This window comes from Dreissena polymorpha, chromosome 6, assembly GCF_020536995.1.
Source record: "Dreissena polymorpha isolate Duluth1 chromosome 6, UMN_Dpol_1.0, whole genome shotgun sequence".
NCBI classification, from domain to species: Eukaryota; Metazoa; Mollusca; class Bivalvia; order Myida; family Dreissenidae; genus Dreissena; species Dreissena polymorpha.
The window spans coordinates 66,020,781-66,039,565 of NC_068360.1; the positions used below are offsets into that span (position 1 = coordinate 66,020,781).

General features: G+C 34.3%; 2 protein-coding genes across 4 annotated transcripts; both read left to right on the top strand.

Annotated features, from left to right (window-relative positions):
* Positions 1-11,118, top strand: LOC127834527 (baculoviral IAP repeat-containing protein 2-like). Of its 3 annotated transcripts, none has more exons than XM_052360425.1 (6): positions 1-124; positions 837-974; positions 2,224-2,314; positions 4,759-4,878; positions 7,337-9,160; positions 9,299-11,118. In XM_052360425.1, exons 5-6 carry the CDS (start codon positions 8,488-8,490, stop codon positions 9,517-9,519), a joined length of 894 nt encoding a protein of 297 aa, XP_052216385.1. In that variant the 5' UTR covers positions 1-124; positions 837-974; positions 2,224-2,314; positions 4,759-4,878; positions 7,337-8,487; the 3' UTR covers positions 9,520-11,118. The 3 variants fall into 2 exon arrangements, 2 of the variants coding, with proteins under 2 accessions (XP_052216385.1, XP_052216387.1); XM_052360427.1 differs by lacking the exons at positions 1-124; positions 837-974; positions 2,224-2,314; positions 4,759-4,878 and adding an exon at positions 6,196-6,637.
* A 4,832-nt stretch (positions 11,119-15,950) lies between these two features.
* On the top strand, positions 15,951-17,238 carry LOC127835757 (baculoviral IAP repeat-containing protein 2-like). Its single transcript, XM_052362196.1, has 2 exons — positions 15,951-16,650; positions 16,974-17,238. The coding sequence occupies exons 1-2, from the start codon at positions 15,951-15,953 to the stop codon at positions 17,192-17,194; spliced, it is 921 nt and encodes a 306-aa protein (XP_052218156.1). The 3' UTR covers positions 17,195-17,238.
* Positions 17,239-18,785: the final 1,547 nt, after the last annotated feature.

Sequence of the window (18,785 nt, forward strand, 5' to 3'; positions counted from 1 at the left end):
ATATAAAATAATAAATTTTAATATTTGTGATACTTACTAGCGATTGTTTAACAGGAAAATCGTATTTCTGTCGTTTTTTCTTGATGATATTCAAAGAAACGGCACCATCCGCAAACGAGCTTTGGTAGTATGTATACATTTTATTTGTTCTTAGTATGCATATGTTATTGTATAACTGGCACCGAAAACAGCGTTTAATCGCGTGAATTATCATACCATCGTCGAATGCCTGGTTTAAAACGGAATGTTGTATAAATATAAGTCTGTTTTTATTTCGTTCACACCGTTACGTATCGGTATAAGAATATGTACTGTTCTATTTACTATAAGCTTTCTCATTTGGTGTGATTAATGACTCATTCTCTGTGGTATATTACTCTTATGATATTGTATTGTATTAATCGGGTTTGGCATTTAGATATTGTGGTATACCAATAAGAATAAGTAATTATGTAATATCCATTTTGTTTCAAAACATTTTCTGTATCATGTTTAGTTTAAAAAATATTAATTTCAAGTGAGTATTACCGTGCATATGAAGAATTGTTCTTTTTGTTATGCAACCTTTTTAAATTAATGAAGTTGTTTTACTCATAAAATGCTTTTCTTAAAATAACGAAAAGAAACCTAATAGAATGAAAAACAACAACGCGGAAACGTACATTTAAAACGATTTCTACGTGTTGCTACAGAAATATATTGAAAATCGTTTTACTTAGACTGCCTTCAAAAACAGAAATTATGTAACATTTTTCGTACACATGAAATATCAAACTATAGACATAATATTGCGGATGTTCACGTAATTAATATTGATAAGTTTCCTTGAAACTCAGAAAACACTCATCATTTACAAGAAATCGGGAAATATTTAAAGATCATCGCCTACTCACTGGAATCCTGGCTGAAATACTCTGTGTCATGTGGATACTGCTGAGTGGTGTGGGATTTGCTTTAGAGTCGTCAAAGAACAGGTATGGTATACCATAAGAAGCTGCGTAATAAGAAAGCTCATAGTAAACTTTAATTATAACCAAACAATGATATGTTTTTTTCCGAGACAACGACATATATTTCAGATATTCGAAATACCATAAGTTTGATAAACTATATGTATACACCTCTTATAGCGTCTCATACAAAAAAACACAATACAATTTTACTCAAACGAGTCAATTTTCATAACAAACAAAATGTTACTCTTAACAATCGATCAGTCGAAATCGATTAAGTCATATAGCGTTTGTAAGGCTAAATAATTAGGAACGTTCGATGTTTCGTTTAGTAAGTTGACGACACGTACACTTAAATGAATTATTCAATTAATTAAATATAAAAAGACTCGGCTTGGGCGCCTTGTTGATGGCTAATCATTTTTACTCGGATGTCTGGATTCGCGCCTTAGCAAGAGCAACGTTCTTTTCAATTTATTCCGCTCGTGAACATGTATGATTATAATAAACCATTCCGGTGATGTTTTTCGTCAATTTAAAACACCTTTGGCAAAGACACAAATTAAAAATATATAATAAACCTTACCTTTCAAACGGGCATTGGTTGGTAAAGATATTATACAGTAATAAAACAAAAACGTGCATTTACTAGTTTTGAAGACCACTCATTACTTTAGAAAAATCCACTTGGTCAATCACATTTTTAGGAGCTCTTAATATTTCGTCATAGTTGGCAGTCTGATAAGTTAACTGTCATTCAAAACCTATGATTATACACGCAAAAATAACAACGTTACAAATGTTAAAAAATACGTGTCTATTGATTCGTGCAATATCTGATGTATATACAGCGGTATGATAACATTTAAAATCGCGCTTTGTATTATGTACACAAACTTATGAATCGCATACTTCAATTGTGGATTTAGCTATTGTAGCGAGTTTAATTTAGATAGGTACGTTGAAATCCGCAGAATAAATACCTAAAGTAATATATAACTTGAATGCGCATTATATTAATAGGTACGTTGAAATCCGCAGAATAAATACCTATAGTAATATATAACTTGGATGCACATTATATTAATAGGTACGTTAACATTCGCAGAATAACTACCTATAGTTGTATATAACTTGAACCCACATCGCATTAGAAGTAAAACTATCTTATTGAGACTATTATTTTATACTGTGCAATAATATGTGCATCTCCGATGCACCTTACTGCCAATGATGTAATATAAACAAATATTTTGATATCTTTTTGCAGCCTCTTCTTAGATGTAAAGCGCTGCGGAATTGTGCATTTGCTAGAACTGCCGATATGTTTCAACATATGTGCCAACTGGCTGGAATATGTGGTAAATAATATTAATTCTTCTGACTTTCCTAAGACAGAATCCACTTCTTATGAAAGAATCGGAAGTAGTTCATTTTGGACAATGAATTTAAGCTCTAAACTTACTTCGCACATGACGTGCACGCTTATCTTTTTAAAAATATTTTTTTATGTTATCTCTGGAAATTATACTTTTTATGTAATAATTCAGTGTCGCCGTGTGCAATATGTTCATTTTATTATTTTATACCATAAAACGAATGCTAAATTACACATGGAAATATTCCCTTGTTTCGGAAGCAACACAAGCATGAAGTTATATTTTCGGATACTAGAGACTAAAGGTTATCAAAATGAATGCATAATACTTAATATGCAACCTGGTTGAAATTTAATTCAAACATTAACTACCCGTCCTATTTTTAAAACGGCAATTCCTGTTAATAAAGCAGTTCAATCATTCAAATCAATATGCATTCATGTTATGTTATTGTTTGATCAGAATAGTTAATCAGTATTGGTGTTATATCTTTTAGGAACTTGCTTAACTATTTAATAAAGCTGGTTCTAAGAACGTATATAACAGTCACCATGGCATAATGAACAATGATTAGTGTATAATATATTCTTGATTGAAAAGGCCAGTGATTACCTGTTGCATATAAATACGAATCGAACGGTGGATAAGTAAGGGTACGGTTAGTATAGTGAACAATAAAATAACGAATATTCGTGTATGGGCAATTAAAACAAATAAACGTGAAAAATAAAGTATTTGTTATTTATCGAATGGTCTATTATATAACTTTATATGTAACAGTAACACCCTTTTAACGAAATATGTTAGATATTTAAACAATCCAGCACGGCGATGTTGAATAATTAACAGGCTGATGTAAAAAGGTGTTACAGGTGTTGAATATAATGTTCATATTTCACATCGCATAATTTCACGATGAATAAAACCCGGGTTTCTTATACGCATATTGATTTCTGGCATGTTTCTAAATTTATATCGTTTAATATTCTACTCCGGGACTCGTATGTACATGTACAAACTATATGGCAGCGTGCCTATACATTTTAACTTATTTTCATACCATTTATTAATTCTTGCACGATAAACAAGGCAGTTTCGGTTCCGACCATTAGTTTGTGGATATCATCATTATAAGCCTTTTCTGCAAAAAGGGCAATTTGCGAATTATCGTATCATCCGACGAGGTTGTTTATTTGTTGTTGTTGTTTTGTGTGTGCGTGTTTAAATACTTTAATATTCTGTGTAAAACTAACTTACGTGTCATTCAAAATATATTTCATTATACGATCGAATGGAAGCTGTAAAACTCACAGGTTTTAATCAGGTGATCGTAAGGCCAAATTGTATGCCCTGTCGGTTGTTATGCATGTTCAACTTTAGGATATTTATCCCTTCAAATGTTACATATATAGTTTACATTGCGTATCGTAATTTAGATTGATAACATAGATGTATTTTATCTACTTTTTCTGTTTACAGTATTTGATTCATTTGATATGGTAGGTAATGGTGATCATCTTAACGAAACTTACCTTCAATTTTATGTGTGTTGAAGGCATAGTACTCTTGTACCATACATTTTACCCTACTATGTTAAATAATCATTTTATTTCGTTTATAGTAAGATATAATAGATCACGTGTGTTGTGTTTAAGATATACCTTAATCGCACATGAATAAGTTTTAGTTATTTCAAGAAATGCCGTCGTTATTTTTCATTTGTAATAGACACACAAACATAGGATAAAAAGTCGAACATGTTTTTAAAATGAACACGTATCTCGGTATGACCCAAAATCTACTGTGCAAAAGTAAGTTACGGTAAATAAAAAAAACATATGAAAGAACGGGAAAATAGACTCGTTTAATTACACAAGCAATACAATTTAACATATTCATTTACTTTAAATATTTAATAGATTATTAGTAAACTACATGTTTTTATTAATAAAATTCGAAGTCGTATGTTCCGTTTCGATGGCAAATAGCAATAATATACGCAATGGATATCTAACGTTAAAAGTAAATGGCTACAGTGTGGGGGTATCACGAATAATATCGTTTGGTAGTCGCCGACCCATTTTATAATTGAACTTTTGGGATTCCAAAGATACATATAACCTTATCGTATTCAAACGTCCTTTGAAATTCCTGAATGTACTAACCCCGTTGTTTGACAGTCTTAAAGGTTGTTTCTTCTATTTAATGTTCTTAATCTCGTGTTTTCTTCTATTTAATGTTCGTAATATCGTGTTTTCTTCTATTTAATGTTCTTAATCTCGTGTAATTTTAGCTCACATGAAACACGAATACATGAATACATTTCTGTCAATATGTGAGACCAAAGCTCTAATTTAAAATTGTCTGGTCACATTCTGGGAATAGCACACTGTTATGTTAATGCGTTTCATACTTTATATTTTCAGCTCAATCAGATTGTGGAATTTCACATACAGTTGACGAAATTTATATCTGATGGAAGGTCATTTAATTTGGAAAGTCATTCTCGTCTTTTTAACTTGCAAAAAATGATAGCGATTGGAATAGTAAGTAATGTTATTTTATTGTTTACATCAAAACCATTTATATTTGTATACATATTATATATTACATTTTACTTGTGTTATGTTAGTATATAGTAAAACGACAGTGGTATATAACATATTTACTACAATTTCTTATTGAACACAAACATAAATCTCTTCTTTAATTGGGCCAATGAAATTAAGGACTTACTAAGCAAAAATGGATTGCAGTACATTTGGATGAACCAGCATGTCTCAAACCCACTCAAATTTATAAATGAATTTAGAGAACGGGCTAAGTCCCAATACTTACAGAACTGGTGGAGTATAGTACATACATCTCCCAAATTGGAACTTTACAAACATACTAAGTCCCAATACGAACATGAAGCATACCTAGACATCCTATCTGTGCGCAAATTTAGGCGCAGTTTTGCACAACTTCGTTCCGGAACTCTTCCGATAGAAATTGAAACTGGCAGATATCGCGGTATAACTAGAGAACAACGGTTTTGCCCAATTTGCAATACTGGTGAAGTAGAAAACGAATTACATTTCATATTAAAGTGCCCTGTATTGCATGAAATCCGAAAAACATATATACAACGTAAATTTTTCATAAACCCAAGTATACTCAAATTGTGCATACTGTTGTCAAGTAAAAATGAACAGACAATAAAACAAACTGCTTTTTACATTGTTAACGCACTTGAAACGCGAACATTAATTCTTGAGCTTTAATATAACCTTGGAATGTGGGTTTCCACAAGACTTGGCTCTGTGTTAAATAATTGTAAAAGTTTACTTACGTTTAAAATGTAGTTCCTACCGACAAAGCCCTATATTTTGTTTCGATAGGGCCTACTACTCGGTATACCATTTGTGTCAATTTATTATAGGCCTTACCCATATAACCTAAATTCCGCTATACATTTTTAGAATACTACTCGAAAATCTCTTCTATTTGGGTAGGTTATATGCAGGGACTATAACGTTGTATATTTACTTTATAACATGTACATATTTCTATGCATGATATATATAATTATATATATATATATATATATATATATATATATATATATATATATATATGTATATGTATGTATATGTATATGGTTGTGAATGTATGTGTATATCTATATATAATATACATTTCCGCTCTACTAAATGCAAATGTTGTACAATCTTTTAGCATGTTATCGTAAGATTCGTTTACCACTCGATTATATGCTTACATGTTATGCGAATCAATTGTGCACACACCATTGTTTTGCATGGATTGTAATATATATGTGTCAGGGGCCGGAGGCCTATATCACAAATTAACAAACTTGAATACTATAAAAATATGTATTCAACAATTATGTGTCTTGCTTAATGCCCAAATTGTGTCAATTACGTTTATGTCGTCAGAAATATACAAGGTTAAGCTTAGCTTTCAACTATATTCGTAGATTTCTTGTAATGGTTATGTCCCCACCTTTAATAATAAATTAAACATGAGCATTCTGTATGAATATTAGTTTATTAATTGCTTTACACCAGCATGTTTTTGCATTTTTAACATGCGCTTTACAGCTATAAACATTTATATATATTTCTTAATCTGCAACAATCAGTCTCTCTGTAATTAGTCGCTGCTATTTTGCAGAGTTTAAAAGCACGGGTGTTCTCAATCCTACATTCACGCTTTCACGTTGAAAGGTCACATGATAAACTGCAGTGTGACAATTGTTCTAGTTGTACGTGCGCGAAGGAAGGATTTGAAATAAAGAACGTAAGTATGTTATTTATTTTCAATTCAACTTAAAAAAGATTAATTATTTGCGTTCCTAAAATTTTCTACTCCGATTCTAACATTGTGTCGATATTATTTCAATGGATGCGCTGCAATATTATTATTGCTGTATTTTTCTGAAATCTGTAAATATCTGCGGCGTGTTTGCTTTATATTTTTGACACATGTCCACATTTCTGAAACTGATTAATAACAACCGTAGGTTTCAAAAAAAAAATATAATAATAGGTATTTAAGTCATAAGATAATCAACGAACATATAACACATAACTTTAACTGTAATATATGAATACAGCAATCGCTAAAATTCCTCTAGAAGAGGGGACATATACCCACTTCTTTCTCCAACCAATCTTTTTTATATTCAAGCGTTTTTTCAAGCGTTTGGCTAGGCCCGGTGTGCTCATTTTGTATCCCACCCCGGCCACATTTCTTTTGCAAGGATGGACTAAAAAAATCGTGAATACAGCTTGATGATAAGGTTCCAAACACATGATTTATGGGGATGCTATGTTATTGTCCTTATAATTGTCATTTCGATTCAATAATATTTTATTATAGCTTAGTAGCTTAAAAATGATTACATCAAATACTTTTTTGTTGTTTTGTTGTTTTCAATAGAACTGAATAGTTATTTTAATGATTTGTTATCTTAATAAAATGTGATTGTTTTTGTAGCAATCTTTTTGCCTAACCTCGGACACTAAACAGACTACGCACGAAGATCCATCTGATATTCATGACAACGATGGAGAGCTGTATCAATTAATTGTACGCCACGCATCTCCATGGACGTCACAAGCTATAGAGTTGTGTAATGCTTCATTATCGAAAGCATTTGAAGTTATATACACGTCGCTTAGAACAATTAAACGACTGTCAAATAAAAGGGCTTTTGTAAAGTTGATTGGAACAAAACGGGAACGCTTCAAATCGCATTCAAATTCAAAAAAGAAAAACATATGTGGCCCGGTTCGACCAATAACAAACCGGAAACGAAGTTTTCGAACAGAACAATATTTAAATGATTATGAAAAGCGTGGATCCAATGAGATATGCATCGGAAGGACTAAAAGATTTCACAGAAAGTCAATATGGTCAAACGTTAGCAATATTTCAACGGCAATCACAATATTTTATAATTTGAGTCCAATATTTCGTATACATGAATTAACTGTGCATAAAGCCAATCAACAACAAAAGTCAACTTTACGCTATCTTGGTAACGCAACAGTGTTGAAAACAACAACAATTGCAAACACGCGTTTCAAAACAAAACGTGTAGTGTTTTCGCAGACATATTTTTATGTGTTAACAATTTTACGGTTTATTTGTGCATACGATCGTCTCGTCTTGCCAAGCATAACAGATCTACATTTGTACATATATCTTTTTTGCAGGCTTGTATATTTTGTCTTTCTGCATTCTGCGTGTTTGTGTCACATAAGCAAGCAAACTGCGTGATAAATGGCAGTGTATGTGATTTGGTTATTCCCGGAAGGTTTTCAGTTGAGGCATCGAGTCAAAGTGCAATTAAACCATTGTATCCATGCCATGAAAATAAACGAAGCTCCTTTACCAAGAAATCAGCTGCCTGTAAACCACTCTCTCAAGACGCTGATAAAATAGATGCTGACGATAAGTTTGAAGAAACACATGGGATTTTTAAGAAAGATATTCTTGCTAGTTTACGTAGAAATGTCTGGTTACCAACCACCGATTTCATTGATGGATTCTCAACATCATTATGGTTGTCTCCTGCATTAAGCCCAGTGATAAACATCATTAACCGACTGGCTGAAGGAAGAAGCGTGCATCCCAAGGAGAGTATGCGTCACGAACTTTTGCGCCTGTGTACATTTAGAACTTACCCAACGCACGGGAAACCGTCGTGTCTAAGGCTTGCTAAGGCCGGTTTCTATTACGCTAGTCAAGGTGATGAGGTCATCTGCTATTGCTGTGCCAAACGTATCAGTAACTGGAACGAAAGGGACGACCCGTTGCGCGCTCACGGACTTGTGTCCCCTAGCTGCCCTTTCTTGGTACGCAATTCAGAGGTCAATGAACCAGTCACAAACGACAGAAACGAGAGTTCCAATTCACGGCTGAACCGATTACTTCACTCACTAGATGATTTGGATGACCAGACGGAAACGAGACGACCACATAATGGCCCTGAAGCTAGCGCGGAAGTTGCACCATTGTCCACGAAACCACGATCTAACACTAAAGAGCCTGCAAGTAATCCCCAAAATGGTGCCTGTGGGTACGCGGACGACACTACCACGGGCCGATCCACGCGCGAGTTGCCTGTTACTGCTAGTCAGACGGCTGGAATATCTAAGTTTACTAGTTTACCAGTCCAACGAGCAAGAAGTTCCATCGCTATGGGCAGTTTTGCATATAGCAGTGCGGCCGAAGCACCAGTAACTGGGCCGAACACTAGACTTGAAAACGCGGCGCCCCCGCAAGAAGCAGAATCAATAGTACAGGATGCCTCAAGTAAGTCCTTTTTTAAATTAACATCTCACCCACAATGTATAAGATTATATAATTACTCACTTAAACATTTTTTGGTACTAAAATATTTTCAACTTACAATAAAAACGCTAATATTGTGATTTATATCACATCTTTTAGACAGGCGCGCAGACGATATCCGAGAAAAACTGCTTAGCGAAAACCGCGCCTTAAAAGCTCAGTCAAAATGTCTGCGATGTCGTAGAAACGGCGTGTGTATCGCGTTCCTGCCGTGCGGTCACCTGGTTTCCTGTGATGCGTGCAGCACCGACCCCAGCGCCCGGAAGTGCTTCTCGTGCGACGCAGTGGTGAAAGCCAGGATCAAGGCGTTCATTGCTTGATTTGTTCACATATGTTTAATATCAAAACAAAAAGTAGACAAATCTCACGCGATACCAGTCACCATTTAAGAGGAAGTATTGACCAGTAGATTTTAAAATCTAAGTTAGTAAAACATTCAATTTCCGAACTCTGATGAACGTCAAACGCTTACCTATTTATCTTTTTCTTAAACTTCATTCAAAACCATGCCATTAGCTAGTTTAGTTAACTTGATCTATTTCGCTTTTCAAATATATACTTAGTTTCGACAAGTGTAATTTTAAATACATGAGTTAACCCGCTGGTCCAAATATTTCGAACAAATTACCCTAATCTAAAATCAGAACTGAACAAAATAAACAATTTGTGCTTGTTTTTATACTTTAGTTGGATTTTAAGATTAGGCATTAATATCTACGAGATAACACATTGAACGAGTACAATGAACTCATCGGGAAAATAAATGTTTTGCATTTCAAAAATACAATTTATTCTTATTTTTTGGAATCTATGATCGATTAAATAGTATAGAGATAATAGTACGTACAGTTGTACTTTCTTTCAAAATGTGTATAAGTAGCTGATAAATGGCGTATCTTGTAACGATGTGTTTTTAAAATATATGTTACAAAGCCCATATATTTTTACTGCAAATTTTAAGCAAATGGCATACATTTGTTGGTACAGCGAAGCAAACCTTACACGAATTGGAATTTGACAATATGGTTATATCTCGCGGTACAAATAAACAAGTTGCGATATATCGGTCTGTGAATTAGTGAAATTCTTACTCTCGTACTAGTCTTCATTTAAGTCGATTGTTGTATAAAGCACAGTTGTGTGTTATTATAAATATATAAAAAGTATTAACTATCCCTTTATCTATGTGTGTACACTCAAATCGTTTACGGTCACGGCTCGTAACTTATGACACGTATAAAGTATTTCATAATTCTCTATCTCAGTTGTATATGTTCGTATGTCATTGTTAGTTTAAATAACATCATTGTTTCTAATACATAAATAATGTCGCTTGGGATGAAACCTGTTTAAAACAAATGTCAGTAGTTTGTGTAATATTTAGTTGATATAGAATATGAAATTACTGTACATGTTTATGTCTTTAAAGGCATCATCAATTTGATACTAGCGCGTTCACTGCAAGGTCATTTGGGCCTTGCAGCAAAGCAGGTCTGCGAGACAGACTGGTTACTTTTCTAAGTGGAAGCAACTGTTGACGAAAATGCAAATCTAGAAAAACCGTTAGCTTTGTTGTTATCACAAATGTCTTATATTACAGCCTACAGTACCGGTAATTACTTTACTTATGTACTTATTGTCAGTGATGTTTTGATTGCTGTATCGATATTTATTTTTATTTTTTGCTGATTCTATATAAAACGTGTATTAAAATCGTTTGTTAATCCATTCGTATGCGAATAGTGTTCTAATGTTTTGCAATAAATGAGTCTTTCATTTTTGAAGGTTTACTAAAATGGTTGAAATCGGCATTAATGGCGTTATACGTTAAAAATATTGTTTATGTCTTTTACTATTTGTTTGTATTATTGTGCTATCATTTATTAAAGAAATATACTTGCAATACGATGTTATTACGACACAGGTCTTTGTATTACTTTTATGGCATAATATATGATATGTACACATATTATTGCATAAAGTCTATCTATAATGCCCTCTTGCGGGATGCAGAAACTTGGCAAAAGTAGGGCTTGAACTGGAGAAATCATGTATTAACAAGGCGATTCACGTGCCGTTCAAGCCCTGTTATGTGGTTTTCATATCCATAAACTGGTCTACGCGCAGTTACTTCCCTTTTTTCATTGGATTCAGGAAGTTATTATGGACTTTGTTAATAACTCCAGCCTTCGACGACTTTCCATGCATAAATGGGGAACTGAATAAGTACCTGTTTCCTCATGTATGCAGGGATCATAAAGGCAATGGATATTTCAATCCACTTTTCAAATTATACCATCTGCACTCTCTTGACAACAGCTTTATTTATTGGCAACGTCAATGGAGTTAAGGTTATTTACTCAACACTTTCAAAAGACTATGCTGAAAATGTAAGTGTTTATTTACTTTCAACGTTCCTGCTGTATGCTTGAACTACTTCAGTGACAATATGTTGGCTGTATTATTTTTTAGAAAATTTAGTTAGAACGAAATATAACCGTCACGACCAGTAAATTCTAAAATAATTCCTCATTTCTTACTTTGCGCGGCTGCATTTCAACTTTGCATGAATCCACTGTTTAAACACATTTGAAATCGAAAACTGCCTATCCGAAGGTAAAGTCCCGTCATTTCTGATGATGCCCGAGTGAGGCATATGTAAAACACAACCTTGAACTGTATGACGTCATATGAAATGATCGAAATATTATGTCGATGTCGAATGAACACGACATATGGTTTTCAATGTTATTTTAATTTATTTTGGTATGTGATTTGTTTATGCAATAGTAGCAAAAATACACATTTTCTCGGACATGCGCACTCGGGCAGGAACGGATTTTTTGAGCGCCCGCAGATGATCATAATCGAAAAAGTGCGCCATTTTCAGCACTATTAGTCTTTCAATAAATACTTATAATAATATTGAAATTCAAGATTGACTCCCATAGAGGGAATAATAATAACTTTGGTTATCATAAGTAAAACATAATAAAATGGATGATTGCTATTCCCAAATCTCTCATTAAATTATGGTGATGATTTGTATTACCTTCCGCAGAGCGATTAGTTGACGTTTGGACTTAACTCATAGGGGTTGGATTTTGGCATCCAACATGACATCCATACGCCTGTTTTTTTTTTTCGATCACGTTGGATAAAGTTATGTTATGGACAAGAGTTCATATAATTTATACCTTTAATTTATAATATTTTCCTTTTTCCTTGAATTCTGGCTGTGCACTTTGGATATACAATTATAGGTTAAATTTAATATTTAGATTCATGTTAATATGTGAAAGACAGCTATTTTCGTTTAAGCTCCAGTAAATGTGAAAATGCTCAATTAAAGAATTATAAATTAAAACTCTCGTTGAAATGACGATTAAACATGATTTCAGTCGGTAAGGCTTCACAATTAGAAAATATTTGAACACGGTTTACTAATACATGTATATGTACTTCAAGTTACACTGTAAATAAACATGGTTTAGGTTTAAATACAAGTATGGTGATCTTAACAAGAAACATTATTTCTATGAAAAAATTGAACTTATCACCGTCGCAGGCTGGATGCCAATTTGAGTATCGTATCTCCAGCAAAAAATGCACCATTTTATTTTGAAATATATTATTTGTTCAACAATTTACAAGCTACGCCAATCCTTAACAATTTGTATTCAGACGTAGATTTTAGACAATCTACAAATTGTAATCGTTTACTGGAACATAAAGACGGAAGAATATCAAATAATTCCTGAAGCTTTTTTAAAATGTCAACAAACAGGTTGAAAAAGTTGTGAGTGATCAAGGCGAGTTTGGTAGAATCATCAAACCAGGTACTGCGGCAAAAGTTGAGCAATACGAACAGCGGCAATCAGTAGGTATTAATGTTAGGAATAATTTAATGGATCATACTCGCAAAACGATAAAAAAAAACAGTATGGTGTATGTATCTACCATAAAATAATTGATTAGCATAAGGTGTTTATTCTGATGTTGCATTTTGAAGAAAAAAACATTAATCACTTTAAACGTGAACAAAAAACAACGAAGTTGGGTTAAAGCATTAAACTACGAAATACTATGGAAAACCGTGTTAATATCAAGACAGAAAAACTCTAGAAACTATGTTAGTGGAGAAATTCTTGTTCTTGTAACTGACCACCAACCATAAAGATACAGTGATCAATACTGGGACCACCGCCTTGGAACGGTAAATGCATAGCAGTTGGGGGGTTTAAACCGGTTCGAGAGCTCACTTTAACAGAACTATTGCCTAAATTGATAAATCACCAAATGGATTGTGTTTCTTAATAATATAAACATTTCATTTGGACTTTTTAAAATGCATTTCTTACTGTATTTGTATTGCTTCTTACTGCGATATTGCCACGTACAATATGTATCTTAATAACAAAGTTCATTTTAGACATAATACACAATGAAAAAAGTGTATCATAATCTGCCATCAACTAATAAGATTGTTTAAAGGAAACGTTGTTTATGTAAAACGAGATTGCGGCTCAATGTATTTAATGCATTTAAGAACATTGTGCGACGAAGGGAAGCAATGTGAAAATGACTACAATTATTTTTAGACTTTTTTTTGTGCGCTACGTGTTATTTGAAGAGGGTAGAATTTTATCTTTCCTGTTATTTTTAAAGTAGGGCGCAGTTTCCGAATATACATTTTGAAATGGATAGTTGACCATAGAAAGTCAAGAAGTCTACTAATGGTAAAACCTCGCCAGATGTAAGTAGTGCACATCAACGATAAACGCGGACTGCAAATGTAGATAGTTAAGAAAGCTTTCAAATCCGAAAATCGCGTCGCTCGCTGTTGATGATACATACGTATCTTTACCCCCACCACCAACGAACCGAAATAGCAATACAATAAAACATGTGCAAATAACTAACAAAACATTTCAGCGCTGTGATAACGCCAGTAACGATCAATTATTAAATAAAAGGGCGATTAGCTTGTAAATAAACATTATGAGAGCCGCTTGAGGTTACGCATGCGAAATTAATTTCCTTCTATATGACATATAAAATAGTTGAAGTTCGATATCAATTTTTACCATGACCAAGCGTTTCAGCACTATATCATCATACATCATTGGAAAGATAAATGCATAATATTTTGAAGAAAATACATGTCATCAAATTCTATGTGTTGTAACTCAAAATATTTACCTTAGAAAAGGCACACCAGTTTTGACACATGTGGAGGCGACCATTTTGGACTCAAATAGTATGAACTACTTTCAAAGCCGGGAACCATCAACAGAAAACGAAGAGCACAAACATGGTTATTTTTCTTATTGCTTACAAATATATCTTCAAATTGATACCAAATTGATACCAAAGTGATACCAAAACGTACCTTTTGCAATGTATTTTACAAATCCTAGGCAGCATGCACTGAACAATGTGTGCTAAGTATCAAGTTGACTGCATGTAATCCTGCAAACAGGAGTTTCGGTTTGGGTTATGTGACCTTTAAGAGAAACCAAACCCTTTAAATTTGAATTAAAAGCACTTTTCCCACAGGTATAATCTGTTTTGAGAAAGATCACAAAGTTCCGGTACAATGACACATAGATTTATTCATAAAAGTTGCCGTTGAAAGCGTCATGCGTAACAGCATTTCGCATCAAGAATTAAGGTAGAAAAGCCAAACTTGTTTACATCATACATGCAGCACTTATCAGGAAACCGAAATTCGACAAAGCCATCCGAAAAGACTGATCCCAAATGTGCACGAGTTTAGAAAACCCCATTAATACCTCGGTAAAAAACAACGCTGGTCCATTATACCAACCAATCATAGCTTAATTTAAATAATAACGGTTAATACGGTGACTTTGAAAGGATTATAAATGAGTCAGCTTTACTTGTACCAGCAAATTAGTTGGTGTTTCCAGAAGGTTGCTTTTCCGGGCTACACATATTAGTTAAACAAGTTAAGTTAACATTTCCGGGTTATGATACCGAAACTAATATTTAAAATTTGTATATAAACGAAATTAAAATAGCGTAGGCCTATGGAGTTGTATTTCTTGTCATGGGATCCCACGAATACTATTTATAGGCCCTGCTTATTTATGTCTAATCTAGGGTTTTCTAGATGAATCAGAAAATTCCATAGCGGTAAATATAAGGTCGACCTGTCGAAAGCAAATCGCATATTCGTGCGAAATTAAGGTTTAACTAGTTTCTAAACGAAAACTTGATTATTTGTGTTCAGTTCAGCATTTATTTATTCTGATACACGAACGAGAGTATTGTTAACATCCAATATTCTAGGAATTAAATCAAAGTGTAATATATGTAAACGTATCGTAGAAGACTTTAGCATGTTACATTCATGTATTTTCTTTATTCAAAACTGATGTTTTCTCCATATTTATTTGAAAAATTGTATGTATAACACTATTTATAATGATTATCGTGTGATAACACTATTCAATCGTAAATTAAATGTAATTGTATAATTACAGTCTAGAGGTGCTTCCTAAGATATCGTTAGGTATATTAAGTATTTTTGTTCTATGTATGTATTATGTATAATTTTTTCTTACAACAATTATAATTATTATAGTATAGTAGATCGACGACTTGTGATATGCGAATATAATGTGCTATCAATTGACATGTATCTTATGTTCTGAAGTTTTAATAAGGACATTTATTCTGAAATCACAATCCATTAGAGCGTATATAAAAAAAAATTTGGGCGGCGATGACCCCAGTTGTCAGCCAAGTAAATGGCATCATCAATCGCCTTGCAGAAGGAAGCAGGGTGCAACCCAAAGAGAGTATGCGTCATGAATCGTTACGTCTATGCACGTTCCGTACTTACCCAACTTATGGGAAACCATCATGTATAAAACTAGCCAAGGCTGGGTTTTATTATGCCAGTCAAAGCGATGAGGTCATATGCTATTGCTGCGCCAAACGCATCAGTAACTGGAACGAAAAGGACGATCCTATGCGCGCTCACAGACTGGTATCACCTAGCTGTCCTTTCTTGATACGAAATTCCGACATCAACGAACCAGTCACAAACGATAGCATCGAAAGTTCCAATCCACGACTGAACCGGATACTGCATTCGCTGGATGCATCAGACGAGCAATCCGATAGAGAGGAAAGAAATAGTGACCCAGCAGCAAGTGAAGAAGTTTCTCCGTTATGTACGTCTAGTTTAAACGCAACTGAGAATGGTGCAAGTGGACACACGGCTGAATTTACAGCATGTCAATCCACGCAACATGCATCTCTTATATCTAGCTTACCTGTTCACAAACACAGAAGTTCAGTCGCTGATGGAAGTTCCGAAGATAACATTTCGACCGAGGCGCAAGTTTTTGCACCGAATGCTGCACGAAAAAAATCTCCGCTGGTTAAAGGGAAAGAATTACATGCGCGTGTTGCCTCCGGTAAAAATTCCTTTTTACTTACAGTTGTATCTATAAAAATCTTGTTCACGTGCATTTTTTGGTAAAAAAATCTAGAAATTCCTATTTAAAATAGTACAATAATGGGCTAAAAATGCTAAAGCATAATTTGCAATCGTTACAAATACGAACAAAAATAACATGAACCATGTCATATTACCGACTTGAACCGACGATGCATAACTGCTGCATAAAAAATCACATTATTTTCTCACCTCGGACACTGTTCTGCTATTTTATATTAGAATTGCAATGTAAGCACGTTTATGTTTAATTAATTAGGTTACTAATGTTCATCTTTCCAGCCAAGCGTGCAGACGAAACCCGAGAAAAGCTCCTCAGTGAAAACCGCGCCTTAAAAGCGCAGTGGAAATGTCTGCGGTGTCATAGAAACGACGTGTGCACCGCGTTCCTGCCGTGCGGTCACCTGGTTTCCTGTGAGGCGTGCAGCACCGACCCTAGTGCCAGGAAGTGCTTCTCGTGCGACGCGGTGGTGAAAGCCAGAATCAAGGCGTTCATTTCATGAAGACCATCTGATAATGTTACATTTATAACTGTGACCGCATGTCCTGTTCCACGCTGAAACATCAGTATTTATAGGAATTTATTTCATATTGAATTACACCACAAAGTAAAATGGTAGTGTGGCAGATCTTCAAACTTGAAACTTTTTTGGCGAAAAAAAGAAAGAAAAAAAGACTAATATGTTTTGCTTTTATATATATTTATAGAAGAAATGCCAAAATTCCTGATTCGTTTGTTGAAAAACAAAAACTAATGCATTTTAATAAGCTAAAACATTTGCAATACCACCGTTGACTCTGTAATATTCTTAATTAACATCATGTATGATTTTTTATATTAAGAACAAGGTATTTAGGTTGTGACCGCTTAGTGGCCTGGTTTAGAGGTCTTCTGATTTTGCAAACCGAGACGGGTTTTTTTTGCGAGCATGTTTTGCCATTGTAAACGATGCTGTGATAAACACGTGTTCATATTGTATATTTTAATGCCATGTATATTCAATTTTTTGTAAGATATTCGAAGGATTTTCCCTTCACCTTTTTATTTACAAACGATGCGGCATTCAGAGCCCTGTTTACACAGTATGGTTTTTCGTTATCGTGTGTTAATGGTCTTATACATACCTTTTACATGAAATGCATGATTCGTATGTTTTTAAAACATTTACATTTAATTTACGATAAAATATGTTTACAAAGATTCCCGTTTTCAATTTCCTTTTACATGTTTATACTGAAGCTGGTCCCTGGTGTAAAAGAACTTCACTGCTATTTCGGTCCGTATATACACCGTCTTTTCCTTTTTCGTTTTTTGAATTCGACATAACGAAAAACAAGAATCTACGTATTTTAGTTCATATTCCAATTTTCTTATAACCAGTATAAGGCGCTGTCAGTCGCAATAACACGTTGTCAACGAGTATAAGGCGCATTCAGTCGCTATAACACGTTGTCAACCAGTATAAGGCGTTGTCAGTCGATATAACACGTTGTCAACCAGTATAAGGCGTTGTCAGTCGCTATAACACGTTGTCAACCAGTATAAGGCGCTGTCAGTCGCTATAACACGTTGTCAACCAGTATAAGGCGCTGTCAGTCGCTTTAATACGTTGTCAACCAGTATAAGGCGCTGTCAGTCTTTATGACACATTGTCAATCAGTATAAGGCGTTGTCAGTCGCTATAACACGTTGTCAACCAGTATAAGGCGTTGTCAGTCGCTATAACACGTTGTCAACCAGTATAAGGCGCTGTCAGTCGCTATAACACGTTGTAAACCATTATAAGGCGTTGTCAGTCGCTATAACACGTTGTCAACCAGTATAAGGCGCTGTCAGTCTTTATAACACGTTGTCAATAAAAAAATATTCAGCAATTAAGATGTTATCAATAAGGGCACATTGTGATCCAGCATACTGTACCAATAGAGGATGGAAAACAGCGGATGCTCATGAAAGGGCAGGACGGCCTTTGGGTAGGGCAGTGTGGCGCTAAATTGCTTTGAAAGGGGGCAGTGTCGCGCTACAAAAACTGGCATGGCACCGCGCCACGGTATAACGGCATGGATAAACACTGTACTGATGTCTGCTGCCAA